The sequence below is a fragment of the Dipodomys spectabilis genome, unplaced genomic scaffold (assembly GCF_019054845.1).
Source record: "Dipodomys spectabilis isolate Male_0828 unplaced genomic scaffold, ASM1905484v1 ptg000234l, whole genome shotgun sequence".
Taxonomy (NCBI): Eukaryota; Metazoa; Chordata; class Mammalia; order Rodentia; family Heteromyidae; genus Dipodomys; species Dipodomys spectabilis.
The window spans coordinates 6,406,936-6,427,943 of record NW_024870911.1 but is presented as its reverse complement, the minus strand read 5'-3'; the positions used below and the strand labels follow the sequence as shown (position 1 = coordinate 6,427,943).

The following is a 21,008-nucleotide window of genomic DNA, read 5'->3' as shown; positions in this document are numbered from 1 at the left end:
CATGGGGGAGGGACATACAAAGCAACAAAGAAATAATCTTATAACTGTGTTAGAAACAATTGCATGAAAGAAAAAAAAACATTTGAATACTTATCTTAGGGTTCATTTCCCTAACATCAACTTATCTGACCTTGTCTGCTTATCTCAGACATATACTAGTTATTGCAGACATATTCTAGTTATTGCAAATAACGGAAACCATGGTACCTATGTTTCTTTGGGCTTGGCTTACTTCACTTAATATAATTTTTCCAAGCCTTTCCATTTCCTAAAAAATGGGGCAATGTCATTCTTTCTGATGGAGGCATAGAATTCCATTGTGTATATATACCACATTTTCTTGATCCATTCATCTACTGAGGGGCATCTGGGTTCGTTCCATATCTTAGCTATGGTAAATAATGCTGCAATAAGCATAGTTGTGATGATAGCTTTAGTATGGTCTTGTTTGTGAGCATTTGGGTAAATGCCCAAAAGTGGGATTGCTAGGTCATAAGGGAGCTCTATGTGGAGTCTTTTGAGGAACCTCCATAATGCTTTCCAAAGTGGTTGAACAAGTTTACACTCCCACCAACAATGAAGTAAGGTTCCCTTCTGTCCACATCCCCTCCAGCATCTGTTGTTATTAGAGTTCTTGATTATAGCCATTCTAACTGAAGTGAGGTGGTATCTCAATGTTGTTTTGATTTTCATTTCTTTTATGGCTAGAGAGGTTGAGCATTTCTTCATGTGTCTATTGGCCATCCTTCTTTCCTCTTCAGAGAAGTTTCTCTGTAAGTCTTCAGCCCACTTATTTATTGGGCAGTTGTTTCTTTGAAGATTTGTTGTTGAAGGATTTAATTTTTTGAGTTCCAGGCATATTTTAGATATGAGACCCTTGTCCATTGTATGGCTAGTGAAGCTCTTTTCCCAATCCGTGGGCTTTCTATTGATCTTGCTAGCTATGACCTTTGCCCTGCAGAAGCTCTGCAATTTTATGCAATCCCATTAGTCCAACCTTTCTTTGATTTGTTGTATTTCTGAGTCTCTATTAAGAAAATTTCTGCCTGTGCCAAGGAGACCTAGGGTTTCTCCTATTCCATCCTGTAATGTTTTCAGAGTGTCTGCTTTGACTCTGAGGTCTTTCGTCCATTTAGAATTGATTCTGGTACAGGGTGATATATAGGGATCTAGCTTTAGTTAACCAATTTTGCCAGCACCATTTACTGAAGAGGCTGTCTTTCTTTTCTTCAATTTTTTTAGCTCCCTTATGGAAGATTAGATGGCTATAGGTCTGTAGGTTCATTTCTGGGTTTTCAATTCTCTTCCATTGGTCCTGAGGTCTGTTCTTGTGCCAGTACCAAGCTGTTTTGGTTACTATGGCTTTGTAGTAGAGTTTGAAATTTGGTATTGATATTCCTCCAGCAGTGTTCTTTCTGTTAAGGATCGTTTTTGCTATTCGGGATCTTTTATTGTTCATATGAATTTTTGGATTGCCTCTTCTATTTCCTTGAAGAATGAGGTTGGAATATTGATAGGTATTGCATTAAATTTGTAGATAGCCTTGGGAAGTATTGCCATTTTCACGATGTTGATCTTTCCAATCCAGGAGCATGGGAGTTTTTGTCACTTTCTAAGTTCTGTTATGATTTCCTTTTTCAGGTTTTCCAAGTTTTCATCAAAGAGGTCCTTCACTTCTTTGGTTAACAGATATATCTATTCAACATCAAACAACTATATATTAATATGCTACAAACTGCAAGGAAGAATTTGGCAAACCAGAAATTATTAAGTTTAGGGAGAGATGTGGTTCAAAATAGGAATAGAGGGATTTGGAAAGGCAGAGGGAGAGTTAACTAAGTCCTAATCTCAAAGCAGGATATAGGTTGGATAGAATGATAGTAGAGAGAGAGGAAAAAAGAAGAAAGAGAAAGAAAGAAAAAGAGACAAAAAAATAGAAAAACAAAAATTAAAAAAGTGAAACACTTAAAAATTATGCAAATTTAAGCTTGTAATATTCAGAGAAGAATGAGTATAGGATGAGAGAAGGAGAGGGATAGAAAGGAGACATGAAAAACTAAAAACTAAAAATGCTTAAAATATCATATAGGTATAAAGGGGTAGTACTGCTATTAAGGAATTTTAGTCTAAGAGGTTTTGAATTGAGTAATAAATTTCTGGATTGTGTACACAATGGGATATAAGGTGTAATAATCGATATGGGTATATCTGAGGATGAGAAGAACAACAATTAAGTCACACAAAAAAGAATGAAAGAGAAGAAAACGTGAAAAGAATGAGAAAGAAAGAAAAAAATGATCAAAAGGTCAGTAGAGCTAAAAAAAAAAAGAACACACACATATACCCCTAAAATAAAAATTATAAGAGGAAGGAAAAAAAAGGTTAATAGAAAACAATTTCTTAAAAGTTAAAAATTAAAAATTTTAAAAAGTTAAAAAAAAATTTAAAAAGAGTTCTTTGATTTTTTTGGGGGGGAGGATGGGAAGATCCTGTTTCTCCCTTGTGTCTGTAACCAATCTATTGTTGGAGTCTCTGGTCTGCTTGTGGTGTTTGATTTTCCTGTGGCTTGCTTGGTTTCTTAAGTCAGTTTGTTTGAGCAGGCAGAAAAATGCCAGGATTTTGTGATCCTCCTCCCAGGCTAGTTCAATGGGAGGGAGATCTGCTTTGAGTATCACAAAAGAGGGAGATGGCTGTTTCCTCTAGTTTGGAGATGCTGTGATGAGGCTAGGTTCTGGGTCTAGTTGAGGCCTTTCAGCAAACAAGAGCTACTCCCCTAGGGGCTAGCTTCTGAGACACTCACAGAGCCCTGCCTGGCACCATTCTCAGGGTTTATGTTTACTGAATTTCAATTGATTGTCAAGGCTGCTGTAGGGAGGGGCAGCCTCTGGCTCTGTTTACCCAGTGAAGAAAGCCACTCTTGGGGGAGCAGAGCTTGCCCTGCCTGGGATGGGTGACTTTTCCCTGGGTAGAGATGAGCCTGGCAGGTCAGGTTAGGTTCCTGTGACTTGCTAAATGACTCTTTTGTTTTCTTCCAAAGCCTAAGTTGGAGCTAGCTGCTCAGCCAGGCCTTTGTCAGTATCAAAGATGGAGATCTCAGGTAGTGGGGGGAGGAGGGGTGGCCTTCCCTCCTCTGGTCCCTGAGAAGGAGTGAGGATGTCAGGCTTCTACTCATGCCAGAGTCTTGTTTCCTGGGTCATCTCTGATCTGCGATCTGCAAGATGAAGATGTCTGTTCCTTGTCAGTTCTTGCTATTGTTCAATTAGATATTTTGACTATATCAAAAGTAAAAGATTCTATTTGATCAGGAATGTCATGTACAAAGCCACAGAGACTGGGAGATTTTTTTTCTTCCCAAGTCACACCCTGGCAAATATTACTTTTCATTGTATATAAGATGTACTACAAATCGTAAGAAAAGGATAAATGATACAGTGATTTAGTGTACACAAACGATTAGGGCAGTTTTCAGAAAAGGATGGTTTAAGAGCCAATAAACAAGTGAAAACAATGCTCAACTCTCTTACTAGGATGTTAAAACAAGGTAGCAATGAGTTACCATTCCATATCCATTCATTAACCAGCACTGCAACACACAGCTATTCAGTGAGGAGGTAGAGAAATAGGCATTCACCCACATGCCTTATGGGATATAAATTAAAATAAATGTTTTGAAGAGGAATGAGTAAGACTGCATCATAAAGGTGAGGGACAAATGTAATGACTGCAAAGATGCTGTCTACCAGATTATGAAAACTGCATACCTTATGACTTTGGCTAGATTGAGCTTAGGTGGGAAACTTCAGATCAGATGAAAGGGCTGTGAGGACAAAAGGAGTTCCAGTGATTTCTATATTTAAAAAAATACTAGAATCAATCATGAAACATATCCATGTTAAAAAAATGTTGAAGGTCAGTGGGGCCCATCAGCTGCACTGGACATTGATAAAAATGAACCAAGCAACTCAATAGCAGCGATGGGAGGGAGGGAATGAGTGGAAAGAGGGAACAGCTGACACTATGCAAAAGGAAAGGAATGTACACATCACCCGATGTGGAAGAAATAACTGTATTGTCAAAGCCCATGGAATTCATAAACTTTATAGACCACAACAGACAATGTGCCCCATGAAAATCAGAATTTGTGAATTTAACTAAGCATCACTGTCCCACAATACTGAAAAATTTGTGAAATTATGTAATCGCTTAATCACAATAAAGAATTTGCAAAAAATAAAAACACATTGGTTTGCTTGGTTACATCTTCCTTGATCATATATTGAACAATTATCCAGCTCTATTTTTGTTCTTTCACCTTCTTTCCTCATACTTTATTTTTATGGTGTTTTGTTTTGTTTTTTTCTTTTTCTGACTTCTGGAGTCAAACAAATACAAAGGAAATAGGAGAAAGGACAAGAAATAGATGTGACAGGAAGAGAGCAAATATCAGCATACATTTCTTCTAGGGTCAATTTTCCTCCCTTTTAATAAAGGATATGTTGAAAAAAGAATTTTCTGAATGTTTATTGAGTGCAAATAACTGCAGTCTTAGGAAGACTAAAGAAAGAAGTCTTTCTATAGAAATAGGCTTCAACAGACAAGATATGTTAATTCTCCCTAAATTAGTTTATATTTGTTAGTGTTTTTCTACTCTGACCTAACATATTTTATCCAAATGTTCTTACCTACAGTCATGATTTTAACCTTCAAGTGTTTTGAGGGTTGTACAAACTGAAGTAAATATATTTTAAAATGTTGAAGGTGTTAGGATAACGTTATATTTTCCCATATGATTGGAACTATTTATTTCTTTAAAGTTTGTATTTCTTTAAAGAATGAGTTACATGGAGGAGTCTTGAGGCCTGAAATACTCTATGGTTTAAGGACTTTTACAAGTGGCTCTTCTTGGAACTCATTCAGTTCAGAAACCTATATCCACATTGTGATCTTCTCACTATATTACCCACCAAATGTCATGCTTGTTGGTTTTCTCTAGCATTTCACTATTTCCTAACTTCTACATCTGATTCATGTTTCTATTGCAAACTTTCCCCCCCCAATGGTATTCATTGATTATATTTATCTTGCATATTGCCTACTTTTTGTACCAGAACATTAAACTCTTCCTCATAGGAATACCTATTTAATTCCATCTAACACCTCCACCTCTAGACAAAGGCCTGGCACAAAATAGACTCAACACATATTTGTTTAGCATGTGAGTAAAACAGTTTTGAAGTTCTGCTCCCCCTTCATCATTAAAAGATTCAGGAGGGAGATGGTTGGCACAGGCATGATGCTGTGTTTGTACTGAAAGGTGCAGATTTAGAGGGGGAGGGGGCATTGGCACACATAAATGAGGTCAGCAGGCAGCTGGGAATAAAAGGACAGATGGATCAGACTACATTGAAACTGAATTCATCGGAGCACCGAGCCCAGTATTTACAAACAGATATACTTGACTGTCAGTCCTGTTGAAGAAATTTGACCAGGCATAGACTAGATAGCTTAATATGGGAATTCTCTAAATCTATTCTCTCTTGCTTTGAAAACAAAACAAACAGAAGCCTGCAATTAAATATACTAAAGAAGAAGTACTCTATTTCAGAGAGGGATTAAATACTACTGCTTTATCAATAGACTGTGACAGAATTAAACAGTTTGCTCTGCTTCCTGAACACTGGATCTGAGTCATGTTGTTGATTGTTGATTGTGCTATGGAAGGAAGGAGAGATTAGCTTTAGAGTCAAAAGAAATACTAGCAGCCATGTTTAATGTATCATTATTGAAGATTCTGATTTCTAAAGTGGTTTAAGGACTGAGTAGTTTATTAGAGATAATAGTTTCACAGACTTTTCTGCTGGGGCTGGCTTTGAACCATGATCCTCAGATCTCAGCCTCCTGAGTAGTTAGGATTGCAGGTATGTGCCCCTGGTGCCTGGCTGTTATTATTTCTTGAAAGCTGTGAGGTTTGTGGGCCAAGAGAATGGATGGACACTAGCTTCATCAGATGATTTTAAGCTAAGTCCTTCAACACTAGTGTTTATCTATGTATCTATATACATGAATTTCTGCCTCTATCTATACATTTATAACTATATTAGAGTTCTGTTTATATAATCTATTTTCTATCTATCCATCTTCAACATCAGCATAATCACCATCATCAGCATTTATCTGTCCTTGGCTGATATGTGGGAGCAGAAGTTGGCTTATCTATTTATCATTAGATGATAAATATATAGGTAGATGGTAGATAATTCAACTGGTAAGTTTGTTAAAATGTAAATTTTAGGATGATCCTAAATCATCCCAAGTGATAATTCAAAACTTCTGGTGTGGGTATACAATAGAATCTGAATTGATTAAAAGAGATAATCCTGTGTGATTCTTAGGAATGTGTTGTAAATAATACAACAGAGAAATGAATGGCCTCTTAAGGTATTTACCTCTTATTCCATCATTTGACTTTTTCTTTGAACCAGCCATGAATATCCATGTGTTGTTTTCCTAGAAATAAAATAGGTGTGCCATGCTGAACAGAATCGTCTCTATAAAAGAAAGAGGCACATGAACACAAAGTACACTCCTATAGGAAGTAGAAAATCTAAGTCAGAATACTGTATTCACTGGGAAGGAAGATTAAAAAATTGTGATGTATTAGTTTCCTATTGTAACCCTAATAAGTTGCTGCAAATTCAGCAGATGTAATGTAGCACAAAGTTAGTTTCTTTCTGATGCAGAGGTTGGTTGGCAACCCTCTGGAGGAGAATCTAGTTGTGTGCTTTCCCAGATTCCTTGGTGGCTCATGGCATCATTCTCCATTTTTGTTTGTTCACATTCCCTACTCTGTCATCCTGTCACCCGCTCAACTCCCTCTGATTCTTCCCTATAGGACATTAGTGATTACACTAGGAATCCACCTAGATAATAGAGAGAAACTTCTCCACTCAGGATTGTTCACCTCCATGGCATCCACGAAGCTGCTTCTAGGTATAGGACAAAGCTGTCTCTGGGATTATTATTCAGTCTGTCACATATACTTAGAAAAATGTGAAAACAGGTGTGTTAATATGGAAAAGACTTGCCTTTCCCTTGGAGTAACTTCATTTGATCTTAGCTAAAAGGTGGAGAAGTGAGAGTACCCATGAGTAAGTTAAACTCTTCAGTTCCTGGTGACATGGCAAATACCATGCTGAGTAAATAAAGTGATTTCCAACAAGAAATTATACGGTTTGCCACCATGCTAATTTTCTTGCCTGAAGCAAAATTTGCTTGGAAGATATAGCCAGTCAATTACAGGACATTTTAGTATTAGGATGGAAAAGAACTTCCAGAGTTTATTTTATGGGGGGGTTGGGAACATGTCTCCGTTTTGTTATCAGATGCAAGGCACCGCATTAGACACAGTAAGAACTGCAAAGAGAGATTTGATGGTTGAAGAACTTCAAAGTCCTACAAGAGATTGGGCTACAGTGTAAATATAGTCAGCCTATTAACCTTCAGTGTCCCTGGGCCACGGAACCCCCAAACACCCCTGTTGTGTATAGCAAACCTGTCTCAGAATTCTCAGCAGGTGTTTTTCTCATGAATCTTTAGTAAAATTCTATAAAGAAAGAAGGGGGAAAATAGTCGCTGGCACAGGCCTCTCATGAAACTTTATCAATGACAATATTTTAGATTCTTCTTATAACAGTACTTGATATGGAGTATAATTTAGCACAGAGCTGGTTTTCAACATCACTAAAGAGGTTTAAATGATTGTTCTCAAAATATCTACCATATGTATCTGTTCCGTGGATTTCAAGGTGACTTCGGTTGTAAGGCTTCAATTTCTTTCTCCATTTTTTGTTTGTTTAAATGATAGGTTTTCAGGTAATTGTGATTTTAATACCCCCGTGCACCTCATTCTAAGTACTGACATTTTACTCTTCACCCATCCCTCTTTCTAAATTCTCCTCCTTCTCAGAATGAAGTCTTGGAGTATAGTGATGGAGACTGCCTATTATGGGTTGTTCTCACTTCAAAAAGTATAGGACAAAAATTTACTTTAAATATTAAGCTCTTGAATCAGTGGCCTCCCTCTCTCAGCATACCTGACATTCTTTAGCCTGAATATTCCATTCTCCCTTGGTTGTTTCAATCACATTAAACTGTCTCAGGTTCTGAAGTGGCTGTCAATTGCTCCAAAGCAACTCACCCAGTCTCCTCACGGGAGACCTCGAGGCCCTTCACAAGTTCCTGTCTGTTGGGCTTCCACACCACCTGCTCCAGCCAGGTGGGTTCCATTGTTACAGACCTTCCAGCCTCCCCTCTAAGTTGCCTCGCTTCTGAATCTGGGCACAGGTTCCCTATTTCTGACAGTTTTGGGTGTGTGCGTGTACTTCTCTTTTATTTAAGGAAAAATATATTATCTTCTGAATTTTAAGTAAGACTAAAACTCCCAGGCTTTCAGTTTCTTGTTGACAACATCCTTTTCTCTTGCCACCAATATATTTGTCTTCTACTTAGATCCCAAACACCTGCTCCATCTCCCTGGCTTGTTCTGTTTTACTGATTTGTAGGAAGAACCACCAAATCAAATTATCTCCACACAGGTAAATTAATTCAGGTTTATTGGCTGAGAACATTATAGTACAACACTTCATTGTTTCGCAATTATTAACCAATGAAACTGTCATTTCAGTTAGGTGAAAGAAAAAGTAAACTTACTGTTATTAGAGTGATACTTTAAAGCTAGTGCAATAATTACTGTGTCTTCCAAAGTTCCTAATGTACTCTAGCAATATAAAATTTTCTTGGAGAATAATTCTGGCAAGCCAGAAGGTTTAGTTAACTTAAAGTACCAAATTACAGATGTCAAATCAGAGAAAACGTTATTCACGTCTTTAACAGGTGCATTACTGTTGTAAATGGTTTTTCTTTTTCTTGACTGTTTGATGTAACTATTCACTTTTTCTCATAATTATATAGCAACTACTACAATTCATTTTTAACACAACAAATAATTAAAATAGTCTACAGAAGGGCTTTAGGTACAGAGAGATTTTGTTTCACTACCTTTTAAAGCTACTCGATGATAGAAAATCTTGTTCTGCAATTCTTACGGAGGTGGAATTTATTGCTAACTCTTTACTAATTCCACAGGTACTTGTGAACATTAAAAAACCCCTGAATATTAAAGTATTTTAAAGAACTATTTTTTAAAAGTATTTTAAAAGAGACAGTATCTAAACTGATTCTCTGGAAGATTTCAGATTTTTTTCTGACAACTGCATGTAGTTCCTTAAACTTTTGAACTGTATTTCTCTTGTGTGAATATATTTTCCTTTCTTTGGGAATTATAAAAGGTGGAACTTTATATGCAACAATAATGGGTTGTTTATCTTCACTTCTGTCATACTTTATCCCAGTTCTTTTGCATCATTCTCTCTATGAGAAGTATTTCTCTGAAGAACCAGTGATATCAATAAAATATACTTTGTTATTCTACTTCATTGTATATCTTTCTCATTGGACTGTGCTTTTCTTTTCTTTCTTTTTTAGTCTTTTTTGCCAGTCTGGGGGCTTGAACTCAGGGTCTGGGTGCTGTCCCTGAGCCTCTTGGTGCTCAAGGCTAGCCCTCTACCACTTGAGCTACAGAGCTACTTCTGGCTTTTTTTTTTCTGAGTGGTTTATTAGGGGTAAGAGTCTCATGGAGTTTACTGCCTGGACTGGCTTTGAACCACAATCCTCAAATCTCAGCTTCTTGAGTAGCTAGGATTACAGGTGTGAGCCACTGGTGCTTGGCTTGATTTTTTTCTTTTTTTAAAAAAGTAGACATTATTATTATTATCATTATTATTGATTATTAGTCTTTAGGTAGTTTTACAAAGGAGTTGCCATTTAACAAAGCAGTTTACGAATATAATATATCTTGATCAATATTTCCCTTTTCAACCTTCTGGCCCATCTCTCCCTACTCACCCCTTCCCTCACTTTTTGGAATACTAGCTTCTTGAAAGGAGAGAGCTTCTTCTTTCACTGTTAGACAGTAAGCACGGGAACAATGATTTGATATTCAACTAGGGCTTATTAAACACTAGGGCTTACTAACATCAACTGAATAACCAAACCCTCTAGTAATAAAATCTCAAGTCTTTGATGTTCTCAAGGACACACCTATCAGAGACAAGATTAATTTGAATCTATCTGACATTCTCATCCATATGACTTTCTTCCAAAGGATGTTCTGTCTTAACATTACTGGACACTTAGTACCAGTATGACTTCTCTTATTCCTAAGTAGACAGTGCTATTACACTTGAGCCAGAGTGCTCTGTCCTGCAAGGCCACACAAATCTAAAGATTCTCCCCTCGATGTCCTGAAGACATGTAATGTAGTTGTACAGGTAGCTGAAACTTTACTGCCACCCTTGCATATTTGAAGAAGTGCGGCAATGAGAAAGGCTGATGGAAGTTGCTCATGGCGTTTTTTTTTCTTCTCAATGAGTAAAACACTTAAAATATCATAAAAAGACAAAAGGCAAAATAAAGCTTTTTTGGCAAAAAAACCCTATTTTAAATGCAAATGAATCATGGAACCATAGAGTACCAAAGTGTCACATAGTATACTGAGTCAAGAGAAACCCATGGTGTGTTCTAAAGGATCCAAAATATATAGCTTCTCCACGTTTTCTCATGGCTATTTCATGGGACATAGAATTTTTTCTAAGGACAACTTATTTTGTTCCCTATTAGGTGCTACTGGTTTTTCTAGCTAATGACAAATTGTCCCAGAGTTCATAGACAGTTCAGAGGAAAATAAAGAAACAAACAACACACACAAAAAAACAATGCTCAAGGATAAGGAATGGAGCAAGGTAGCTGTGTAGTTGGTTGCATTTTCAAGGGAAATGAAATATGCAAAGATGAAACTGTGTGAAGAAAAATCACCTATTCATTACTTTCTTTTCACAATAAAGGAAGACTAGATGAGAATTCAATCCATTATAATGGCACACCAATTCCGCAAAAATACTCTAAGAAATAAATGATGATAAACTATCTCCCTGAGCAGGAACTTTGAGCTGAGAGAAGTTAACTGACTCACAAGTTGGCAGAAGTAGGTAGTGAGAAATCTGAACTTAAACCCTCATATGACAATTCCTAGTGTTAGGTCCTTTCAACTGAACTAAATGTCCTTAGAGGATGGCTCATTTTGGTTGTAGGAAGAAACTGTGTGAAGAGAGAAAGAAAGCTTGGTAAACAATTTACATTTTTCAGAGCCGGGCTCTTATCGTTGACTGTCAGAAAATGCAAATGAGCAGGTATAATAAAATTATATCTCATTGCTTTTGGGTGATAACTGTGTTTATGAAGATTCAGTTCCTATATATGATTATATAGAACCTTGTTGCTCTGAAAGAAGAAAACTACCATGGTTACCTTTTCCTCCACAGGATAAAGAGAATAATTGTACCAAACTCACTTGATTAACCACATAGGAATCTCAATATATAAAGATCTTTGGATCTTTCCCCGGAGGGCACTGGAGTTGGATACTGGAATACAGATTAGAAGAATGATTACTTTTTAAGGGAGAATGGAACTAGAATTGGCTTGAGCTGGTCACTAAAGATGAACAGTGTGAATCAAATTTCCTTCCATTTATATTGCTAATTCTCCAGTCCAAATCACCACCATCTTCACCTGAACCTCTTCCTTAGTCTAACTCATTTCCTGTTTTTTTTTTGTTCCATCATCTATACTGCATCCAATATAATCTGCTAAAACTCAATTCTGATCATATCATCGTGTTTAAAATCATTCAGTGACTAGCCTATGCCCACATTATTAAGTTCCTATTTTGTGACTTGGTTCACAGGTACTTCCATACTATGATTTGCATCATCTCTTTACGTTTCCAATCACACCTATCATATATCATTATATATCTCCTTTTCCAATTTGTCTCTGTCTCACGACAGTTTTAACAAACAGCCCTTTACATCTTAGTTCAACTTCTATAGGTCACTGATGTTCCTGAAATGCAAACCTAATTTTATTAGCTCCTGACTTAATTCCTCCTTTGATGTCTCACATCTATTATAATAAAACTCTAATATTTTTCAATCCCTTTGAGGTCACTTACAATATGGCCAGTTATGTTATCTTAAATCATGCTATTGTTTTGGTCTTAGGAGATCATCCTTTGCTTGGTAGATTCCTAGATAGCTTATTTTTCAAGATACAGCCTAAGCATCTCCTCCTCTGAGTTCGATTCCCATTATATACTCTTAGAGTCTGTACATACCTGTGAATTTCACTCATTTATTCACCAAAAGTTATCAAGCCTAGTGCTTGATACAAGATATATTGAACTACAAAGGTGTTACCTTTATCTAATGATATTATCTAATAGGTTAAATTCTTTGTTCTAGTTTGACTTACATTCATGAATAAATAGGCAACAAGAAACAAAAACAAAGAGAACAATGAGAAATGTTTCAAGGGGGGGATGGGAAGTGATGGGAAGGGGAAACAAAGGAGGGGGCAACAATGCTTGATAAGAAATGTACTCATTATCTTGCTCATGTAATTATAACTCCTCTGTACTGTATTTTCACAATAATATATATATATATAATTTCAAAAAAAGAAATGGTAATGCAAGTGAGGGAGATAGAGAGTAGTAGGGTAGGAGGAAGGCTTCTTATAACTGAGATCTTTGGACAAATACCTAAAGGTGATGAAGGAATGAGTCTTGAAGACACCTAGTAGGAAACCTATAATCCTTGAGAATCTGGTATTCTTCAGGTGTGGTAAGGAGGTTAGAATACGAGTGGATTGTAATTACTGTGGAGCAAAGTAATGGAAAATAAAACCAGAGAACTAAAGGGAAAAAACTATATAGGGAATTTTAGTCCCTCAAAGGACATAGCTAGCAAGATCAATAGAAAGCCCACAGATTGGGAGAAGATCTTCACTAGCCATACAACGGACAAGGGTCTCATATCTAAAATATACTTGGAACTCAAAAAATTAAATCCCCCAATAACAAATCCTCAAAGAAACAACTGCCCAATAAATAAACAGGCTAAAGACTTGAAGAGAAACTTCTCTGAAGAAGAAAGAAGGATGGCCAATAGACACATGAAGAAATGCTCAACCTCCCTAGCCATAAAAGGAATGCAAATCAAAACAACATTGAGATACCACCTCACCCCAGTTAGAATGGCTATAATCAAGAACTCTAACAACAACAGATGCTGGAGGGGATGTGGACAGAAGGGAACCTTACTTCATTGTTGGTGGGAGTGTAAACTTGTTCAACCACTTTGGAAAGCATTATGGAGGTTCCTGAAAAGACTTCACATAGAGCTCTTCTATGTCCCAGCAATCCCACTTTTGAGCATTTACCCAAATGTTTACAAACAAGACCACACTAAAGCTACCAGCACAACTATGCTTATTGCAGCATTATTTACCATAGCTAAGATATGGAACGAACCCAGATGCCCCTCAGTAGATGAATGGATCAAGAAAATGTGGTATATATACACAATGGAATTCTATGCCTCCATCAGAAAGAATGACATTTCCCCATTTGTTAGGAAATGGAAAGGCTTGGAAAAAATTATATTAAGTGAAGTAAGCCAAGCCCAAAGAAACATAGGTCCCATGGTTTCCCTTATTTGCAATATCTAGTATATGTATGAGTCTGAGTCAAGCAGAAAAGGTTAGATAATGTGATGTTAGGAAAATGAACCCTTAGATATGTATTTAAATGTTTTTTTCTTTCATGCATTTGTTTCTAACGTATTTATAAGATTATTTCTTTGTTGCTTTGTATGTCCCTCCCCCACAGTATAACCCCTGCTTTCACTATATTTGATGTCAGTATAATTTGTGGAGGAGATGGGGAAAAACAAGACGTTTAAGGATACAGGTGGACCCGTTGCAACTATGAGAAGTACAAGTTGTCATGTCGAAAATGAACTTTACAACTTTGGTGTGTGGGGGGGGTAGGGGATTGGATGGGGGGGTGGGGGGGGCTGGGAAGGGGTGTGAAGGGTAAACAAAGGAGGAGGCTGCAATGCTGGATAAGAAATGTACGCATTATCCTGCCCATGTAATTGTAACCCCTCTGTACAGTATGTTCACAAATAAAATAAAATGTAATAATAAAAAAAGAAATGTACTCATTATCTTGCCCATGTAATTGTAACCCCTCTGTACAGTATGTTCACAAAAATAAAAATAAAAATTTAAAAAGAAATATGGATTTTTATACTAAGTGAGACAGGAGGCTCATGGAAGAGCTCTCTTATTTTAATTGAAAGTTTAGTTACTGTGTAGAGAACAGCCTGAAGGGAATAATGGTGAAGCATGAGTAGAAAAATTGACCCATTATCTAGGTAAAAAATAGAGGACTTTAAATCAGTGGTGTTGAAACTGGGCTTTTGAGAAGTAGTTAGATTAGAGTTGATAGAATTTGCTGGAGTTTTCGGGAAAGAAGGAAAAGTAATGATAATGCTGACCTGGACAACTGGATGAAAGTCAGAATTGACATTAAGTAAGATGGGGAACATGTTAGGAGGAATAGATGTATGTGCATGTATGTAAGATCAGGAATTTGCCTTCATAATGACTAGATTTGATTCCTGTTTGATTTCCAAGTGGAAATTTCAAGTGGGAAGTTGGATTAAAGAGTCTTGAAGTCTAGAACTATTGGGTAAATCATTGGTGTGTAAAAAATATTTGTGACCATGAGATCATGTTATAATTAAAGACAGAGATGGGAAGATATCTGTGGAATAAAACTTGAGTTCTTCCATAATCAAAAAGTGGTTGGGGCTGAGCATAGGGAGGGACATGCCAGGAACTGAGATGGAGTGAGTGCTCAGTAAGAGCTCAGTAAGAGCTCAGTAAGGAAGAAGTCCCGTGATAAAAGTGTTCAGAACAGGATGTGATCAACTGCTCTGGAGAGGTTGAGTAAGTTGAAATTTGAGTGGTCTGGTTTTGCCATGGGAGACCAATAGTGATCTTCATAAAGTCTGTTTCTGTAGAGAAAAACAATTTTTTTATTTTATTTTATTGTAAAGATGTTGTACAGAGGGGTGACAGTTACATGAGTAAGGCAATGAGTACATTTATTGTCGAGCATTGTTAGCCCTTCCCTTGTTGTTCTCCCACTATCCCTTCCCTCCCCCACCCGAAGTTGTAAAGTTAATTTCCGATATAGTGTCTTGTGGGTATCATTGTTGCAATGGGTCATCCTTTGTCCTTATTTCAGCATTTTGTTATTCCCCATCTCATCCTCAAATTAGACAAATGTATATACAAGAGGCAGGCTACCAAAATCAAGTACAGTGAAATCAGGGGATATACCATAGGGAGGAAAACATACAAAAGAAACAAAAAAAAATCACATGGTACATTAAAAACAACAACAAAGAAAGAAGTCTTGTGTCCATACCTTGGGATTCATTTTTCTTAGTATCATCTTATATAGTCATATGTACATAGTTTTTGAGCTTTTCTGCTCATCTGATATAATTATCCTAGATGTATACTAATTATTGCAAATGGTGGGAGCATAGAATTCCATACACACACCACACATACACACACATACACACACACACTCGTGTGTGTGTGCCCCTCTACTGAGGGGCATCTGGGCTGGTTCCTTATCTTAGTTATTGTGAATATTGCTGTGATAAACATAGTTGTTCTGGTAGCTTTAGTTTGGTCTTGTTTGTGATTCTTTGGGTACATGCCCAAAAGTGGGATTGCTGGATCATAGGGGAGCTCTATGTGGAGTCTTTTGTGGAACCTCCATACTTCTTTCCAGAGTGGTTGAACAAGTTTACACTCCCACCATCAGTGTAGTAGGGTTCCCCTTTGGCCACATCCCTTAGAGCCTCTGCATGGCAAAGGGCATAGCTAGCAAGATCAATAGAAAGCCCACAGATTGGGAGAAGATCTTCACTAGCTATACAACTGACAAGGGTCTCACATCTAAAATATACCTGGAACTCAAAAAATTAATCATCCACAAACAAATCCTCAAAGAAACAATTACCTCATTAATAAGTGGGCTAAAGAGTTAAAGAGAGACTTCTCTGAAGAAGAAATAAGAATGGTCAAAAGACACATGAAGAAATGCTCAACTTCTCTAGCCATAAAAGAAATGCCAGTCAAAACAACATTGAGATTCCACTTCACCCCAGTTAGAATCAAGAAATGTAATAACAAAACCATTTTTGAAATGGAATTTAAGTCATATTAGCTATAGAGAACACAAATAGCAAATGTCCTAGGTAAACTAGCATTTTGGCTGCCAGGTACTCCTTCATTCTTTTATTATTATTATTATTGTGAAAATACCGTACAGAAGGGTTACAATTACATGAGCAAGGTAATGAGTACATTTCTTTTTTTTTGGGGGGGGGGGGCGTCCGGTCGTGGGGCCTGAACTCTGGGCCTGGGCGCTGTCCCTCAGCTCTTCAGCTCAAGGCTAGCGCTCTACCACTTGAGCTACAGCGCCACTTCCGGCGTTTTTCTTTTTGATTATGTGGTGCTGGGGAATCGAACCCAGGGCCTCATGCATGCAAGGCAAGTGCTCTACCACTGAGCCACCTTCCCAACCCCATGAGTACATTTCTTATCAAGCATTATTGCCTTCACTTTTGTTTCCCCTTACCATCCCTTCCCATCTCCCGCGGCCCCCACGCGGTCCCCTTTCCCCCCACCGCGCCAAAGTTGTAAAGTTTGTCTTCTACATCTCATTGTTGCAATGGGTCCACCTGTATCCCTATTTAAACACTTTGTTTTTTCCCTTCCCCTCCACAAATTTTATCAACATCAAATACAGTGAAAACAGGAATTATACCGTGGGGGAGGGACATACAAAGCAACAAAGAAATAATCTTATAAATGTGTTAGAAACAATACCAAGAAAGAAAAAAACATTTGAGTCCTTATCTTGGGGTTCATTTTGCCTAACATCCACTTATTTGACCATTTCTGCTTGTCTCAGACATACTAGTTATTGCAAATAAGGGAAACCATGGGACCTATATTTCTTTGGGCCTGGCTTACTTCATTTAATATAATTTTTTCCAATCTTTCCATTTCCTAACAAATAGGCCAATGTCATTCTTTCTGATGGAGGCATAGAATTCCATTGTGTATATATACCACATTTTCTTGATCCATTCATCTACTGAGGGGCAACTGGGTTGGTTCCATATCTTAGCTATGGTAAATAATGCTGCAATAAACAGTTGTGCTGAAAAGATGTCTTTGCAGAGGCAAAAAGGGATAGAATGTAGAGGATTTGGCTCTTTTCCCTTCTTTCCTTCCTCCCTTCCTTACTTGATCCCTCCCTCCCTCCCTCCCTCTCTCCCTCCCTTCCTTTCTCTCTTTTTCTTTCTTTCTTTTTCTTTCTTTCTTTCCTTCCTTTTTTCTCTTTCCTTCCTTCCCTCCTTCCTTCCTTCCTTCCTTCTTCCTTCCTTCCTTCCTTTCTTTTGTTCTTTCTAGATCAAGGCTAGCCCTCTATCACTTGAGCCACAACTCTAGTTTTGGCTTTTTAGTAATCAAAATTGGAGATAGGAGGCTCATGGACTTTGCTGTGTGGGCTGGCTTTGAAGCATACTCCTCAGATCTCAGCCTCCTGAGTAGCTAAGGATTACAGACATTAGCCAATGGTATCTGGCTGGCTTTGTATTTCTTTTGCCAAGGCTAGGCAGGCATTGTATATTGTTAAACTTCTCAGATTGTGCTTTTATTGTTTTATTTGTTTTCCACATATTCCCACCCTTTTAAGAGCAGTAAGTGTAAATGTCTTGTTGATTTTATACTAGGAATTTGATTGTTCTATTTCTGTTCCCCAGTACAATGCCGAGCACGCATTTTTCAGTCATACAATATATGTTTGAATGAAAAAGAACTGAAGACATTACATTAAGCATGTACATGTTCTTTTTTTCATTTCCTTGAATTATTTCCATGAAGTTTAGACAATCAGGTTGAATTATGTTTGTTTTATCTGGTAGAGTTGATTGATGGATGTGACTGTGCTTCTACCCAGATCAATGATGGTTCCTCAGAGTAAAATCAGTGACCCTGGAAGCATCTATTTCAGTAGTTCTGGTTATTGTTTCTCTTTTATTATTTTTTGCGATAATCTCATTATGTAGTTCAGATTGGCTTTGAACATGTGATGTTTCTGTCTCAACCTCCTGGGGCTTATAGGAGCTGCTAGTATGCACAGCCTAGCTATAATTTTAATAGGAGTTTACTAGTTAGATCACCTTTAACTTTCTGAAAACTATTTATTTTTCCTCAGGGTCTCTTTGGCATTTTCATTTTATCATTTATGTGGCATATATCATTATCTAATTTACCTTTTAATAAATTAGAAACCCTTTGAGAGTGGAGATTATACCTTCAGTGTTTCATTATATCACTTATGCTTTGTATCCTTCTTTGTTTAGAGAACACATTTTTCATTTCTAAATTAAAAATGCTTAGTCTAGGCTCTGATACAAATCAGGTGCCAAGCAAATATTATTTGATTGAATGAATGCCCTAGGGAATGATTATTCTCCTTAGAGGAGACTTGGGGCATAGGAACATAGACTTGATGCCCTTTCCTGTGTGATGTGTTCATATACCCACCCACACACAACACCACTGCTTTGCTCTTAATACCTCATGCCTGGTACCTTCTCCAAATGGCTTCCTTCCACCGTGGACATGTACATCACCCAGATGCACCAAGTACCAGAAGGACCTGGGATTTTATATCTTTTATTTGGCAGACAGTAGCCAAAGATTAGGACGTGAGGATATGGAAGTCTCTTTCTCTTGTCTCAGAGCACCACAAAGTTGCAAGTTTTCACTCCTTAAAGCTTCCTGTGGATGAGATTGAGTCCAGGATTTTAGCTGAAATTTTAACCTTGCTTGGATTATTGGATTATTATCCTTCTTTATCCTGCTTCTCCTACTCTCTTATATAAGGTCATTCCTGAGGGCAGGGTACTTCCTTATCAAATCATTTGAACACTCGTAGTTGTTTTTTTTAAAGCTTTATTCCTTAGGGGCTTCATTTAAGATGTTGCATGTTTATAAACAATTGCTGTGGGGGGGGGGTGGAATCTTAACCACTGCCTCTCATCAAGTTATATTTTACTAATGAAGATGGTTTCTCCTTACAGACTGGCTCGATAATATTGCCAGCCAAAAGTATGGTTGACTGCAAACCAAGTTAGGTATTTGATTTAATTTTGGGGAAAAGAAGTGATTTCATAATTTCAGTGAATACTTGTTACTGAATTGAGTGAAATATCTTACTGAATTATTTGTCTTTCTACACAAAATCAGAATGTGTTTCCTCAACTGTCTAGTCATTCTGATTATTTACAGCTCTCCTTATGTATCTATAGTGAGTTAGCTGTATAATCAATTTTTATGTTATGGTTGGCTATAACTTCCTTTGCTTTGCTCTTGAATATATATCCATTTAGTATTCTGAGTAAACCATTTATTTTTGTAGTGATTTGAAGGGGACACTCACTCCCTTCTCTGTAAAATATGTTCAGAAGTTACATGTTTTAGAACTGAAATACACTTTAGCAACAGTTGGTGGCCAAGACCTTCACTTTATAAATGACACCTCTTGAGACCCAAAGAGGTTAAGTAATTTGTTCAATATCACCCAGCTCAGTTAGTGGCAGAGTAGGACTAAACTCCAACTCCCAAGCTGCTGTGCTTTCTGCTGCTGCACAAAATACATACTTCTTATTCATGGAATTGATATGAGGATTAGGGACCACATCTGTGAAAAATAGATTTAGCCTTTGGAAGGAAAGATTCTGGATAGCTTTATGGAAGCTCTATGAAAGCTAATCTCATTTTAACCTTTCATGCACAATTGTTAGTTTTGTTCGGTTTTATGTTTCTTGCTTTAGGGTTTAGACTTCATTTTTTTTTTTGGTCAAGGGCTAGATAAATTATTATGCTTGCTTTAAAAATCAATGTTAAGTATCCAGATTGTGTTAGAAATATGAATTGCTTCAGCTGATTTTTGAAGTTAAGAGCCATTGTAGACAGCCATGCAGTATGGTGATTGCTTATGAACATGAAATGTTTTCTATCCCTAGTTTGCATTCTGGGAGTAAGATGAGTTGATTCTTAAAAAAGAAGGAATCATATGTGTATATGTATATAATGTATATTTATATATCTATATCTCAGTCTGGTAATGCTTCCAAAGTTATTACCACATGTCTTTAACAAACTGTGAATTTTCCCTCTCACTGAGCACCATATCTTGCCTACTTTTAGCATAGCCAGAGACCTATTATCCTAATCCACTCTACCTTCCTATCTCCAGCAAACACATGTAAGTGATAACTTTGAATATTTATTTTTCTGGATGGTACATAAATCTCTTCCATGTCATTGTGTAAAATGTGGAATTATGACCTCGTTACTTCAATTGTTTAAGTTAGGTTTTGTTTAGCTACTGTGCATTTCGATATATGAATAAGAATCTTATTTTGTTTTCATAGTCTCTGAAATAATTTGTGTAGATTTGTATTTGCAGGGGAAAATCAAACTTGAGCTCCGAAAGGCTAAAGTAACTATTGCACTTTTTTTATTTTTAACTAGGTACGGTTATACGCAAGACCTGATGCCATCAGAAGAGGATCTGGGGACTATGCTCTCCATATTACAAAGAGATTAATAGAGTTTTATGAAGACTACTTTAAAGTGCCCTATTCCTTGCCAAAACTAGGTAAGATTTTTCTTGATTATTTTATTTTAAGGGTTCCTGGGATTTCTTCTTCCTGCATTATTTGAGATATCCAGAAGCATGCAAATTCAGAGATTTGTATTTTTTGAGATGATGAGCACATGTATATTTTCTTCTGAAGAGGTTGAATAAGATTTAGTGTCTCTGGAGACTATCCAGTAAGTGCTTATGGGGATTAAGACAGGCATTATGTAAATTTAGG

At 37.1% G+C, this 21,008-nt stretch overlaps 1 protein-coding gene across 1 annotated transcript in view; it reads left to right on the top strand.

Annotated features, from left to right (window-relative positions):
- Trhde (thyrotropin releasing hormone degrading enzyme) overlaps window positions 1–21,008 on the top strand; it is a 388,269-nt gene that overhangs the window by 109,343 nt on the left and 257,918 nt on the right. The window contains exon 3 of the mRNA XM_042698986.1: window positions 20,662–20,788. Within this exon, the coding sequence (XP_042554920.1) occupies window positions 20,662–20,788 (127 nt within the window). The remainder of the gene's footprint in view (window positions 1–20,661; window positions 20,789–21,008) is intronic.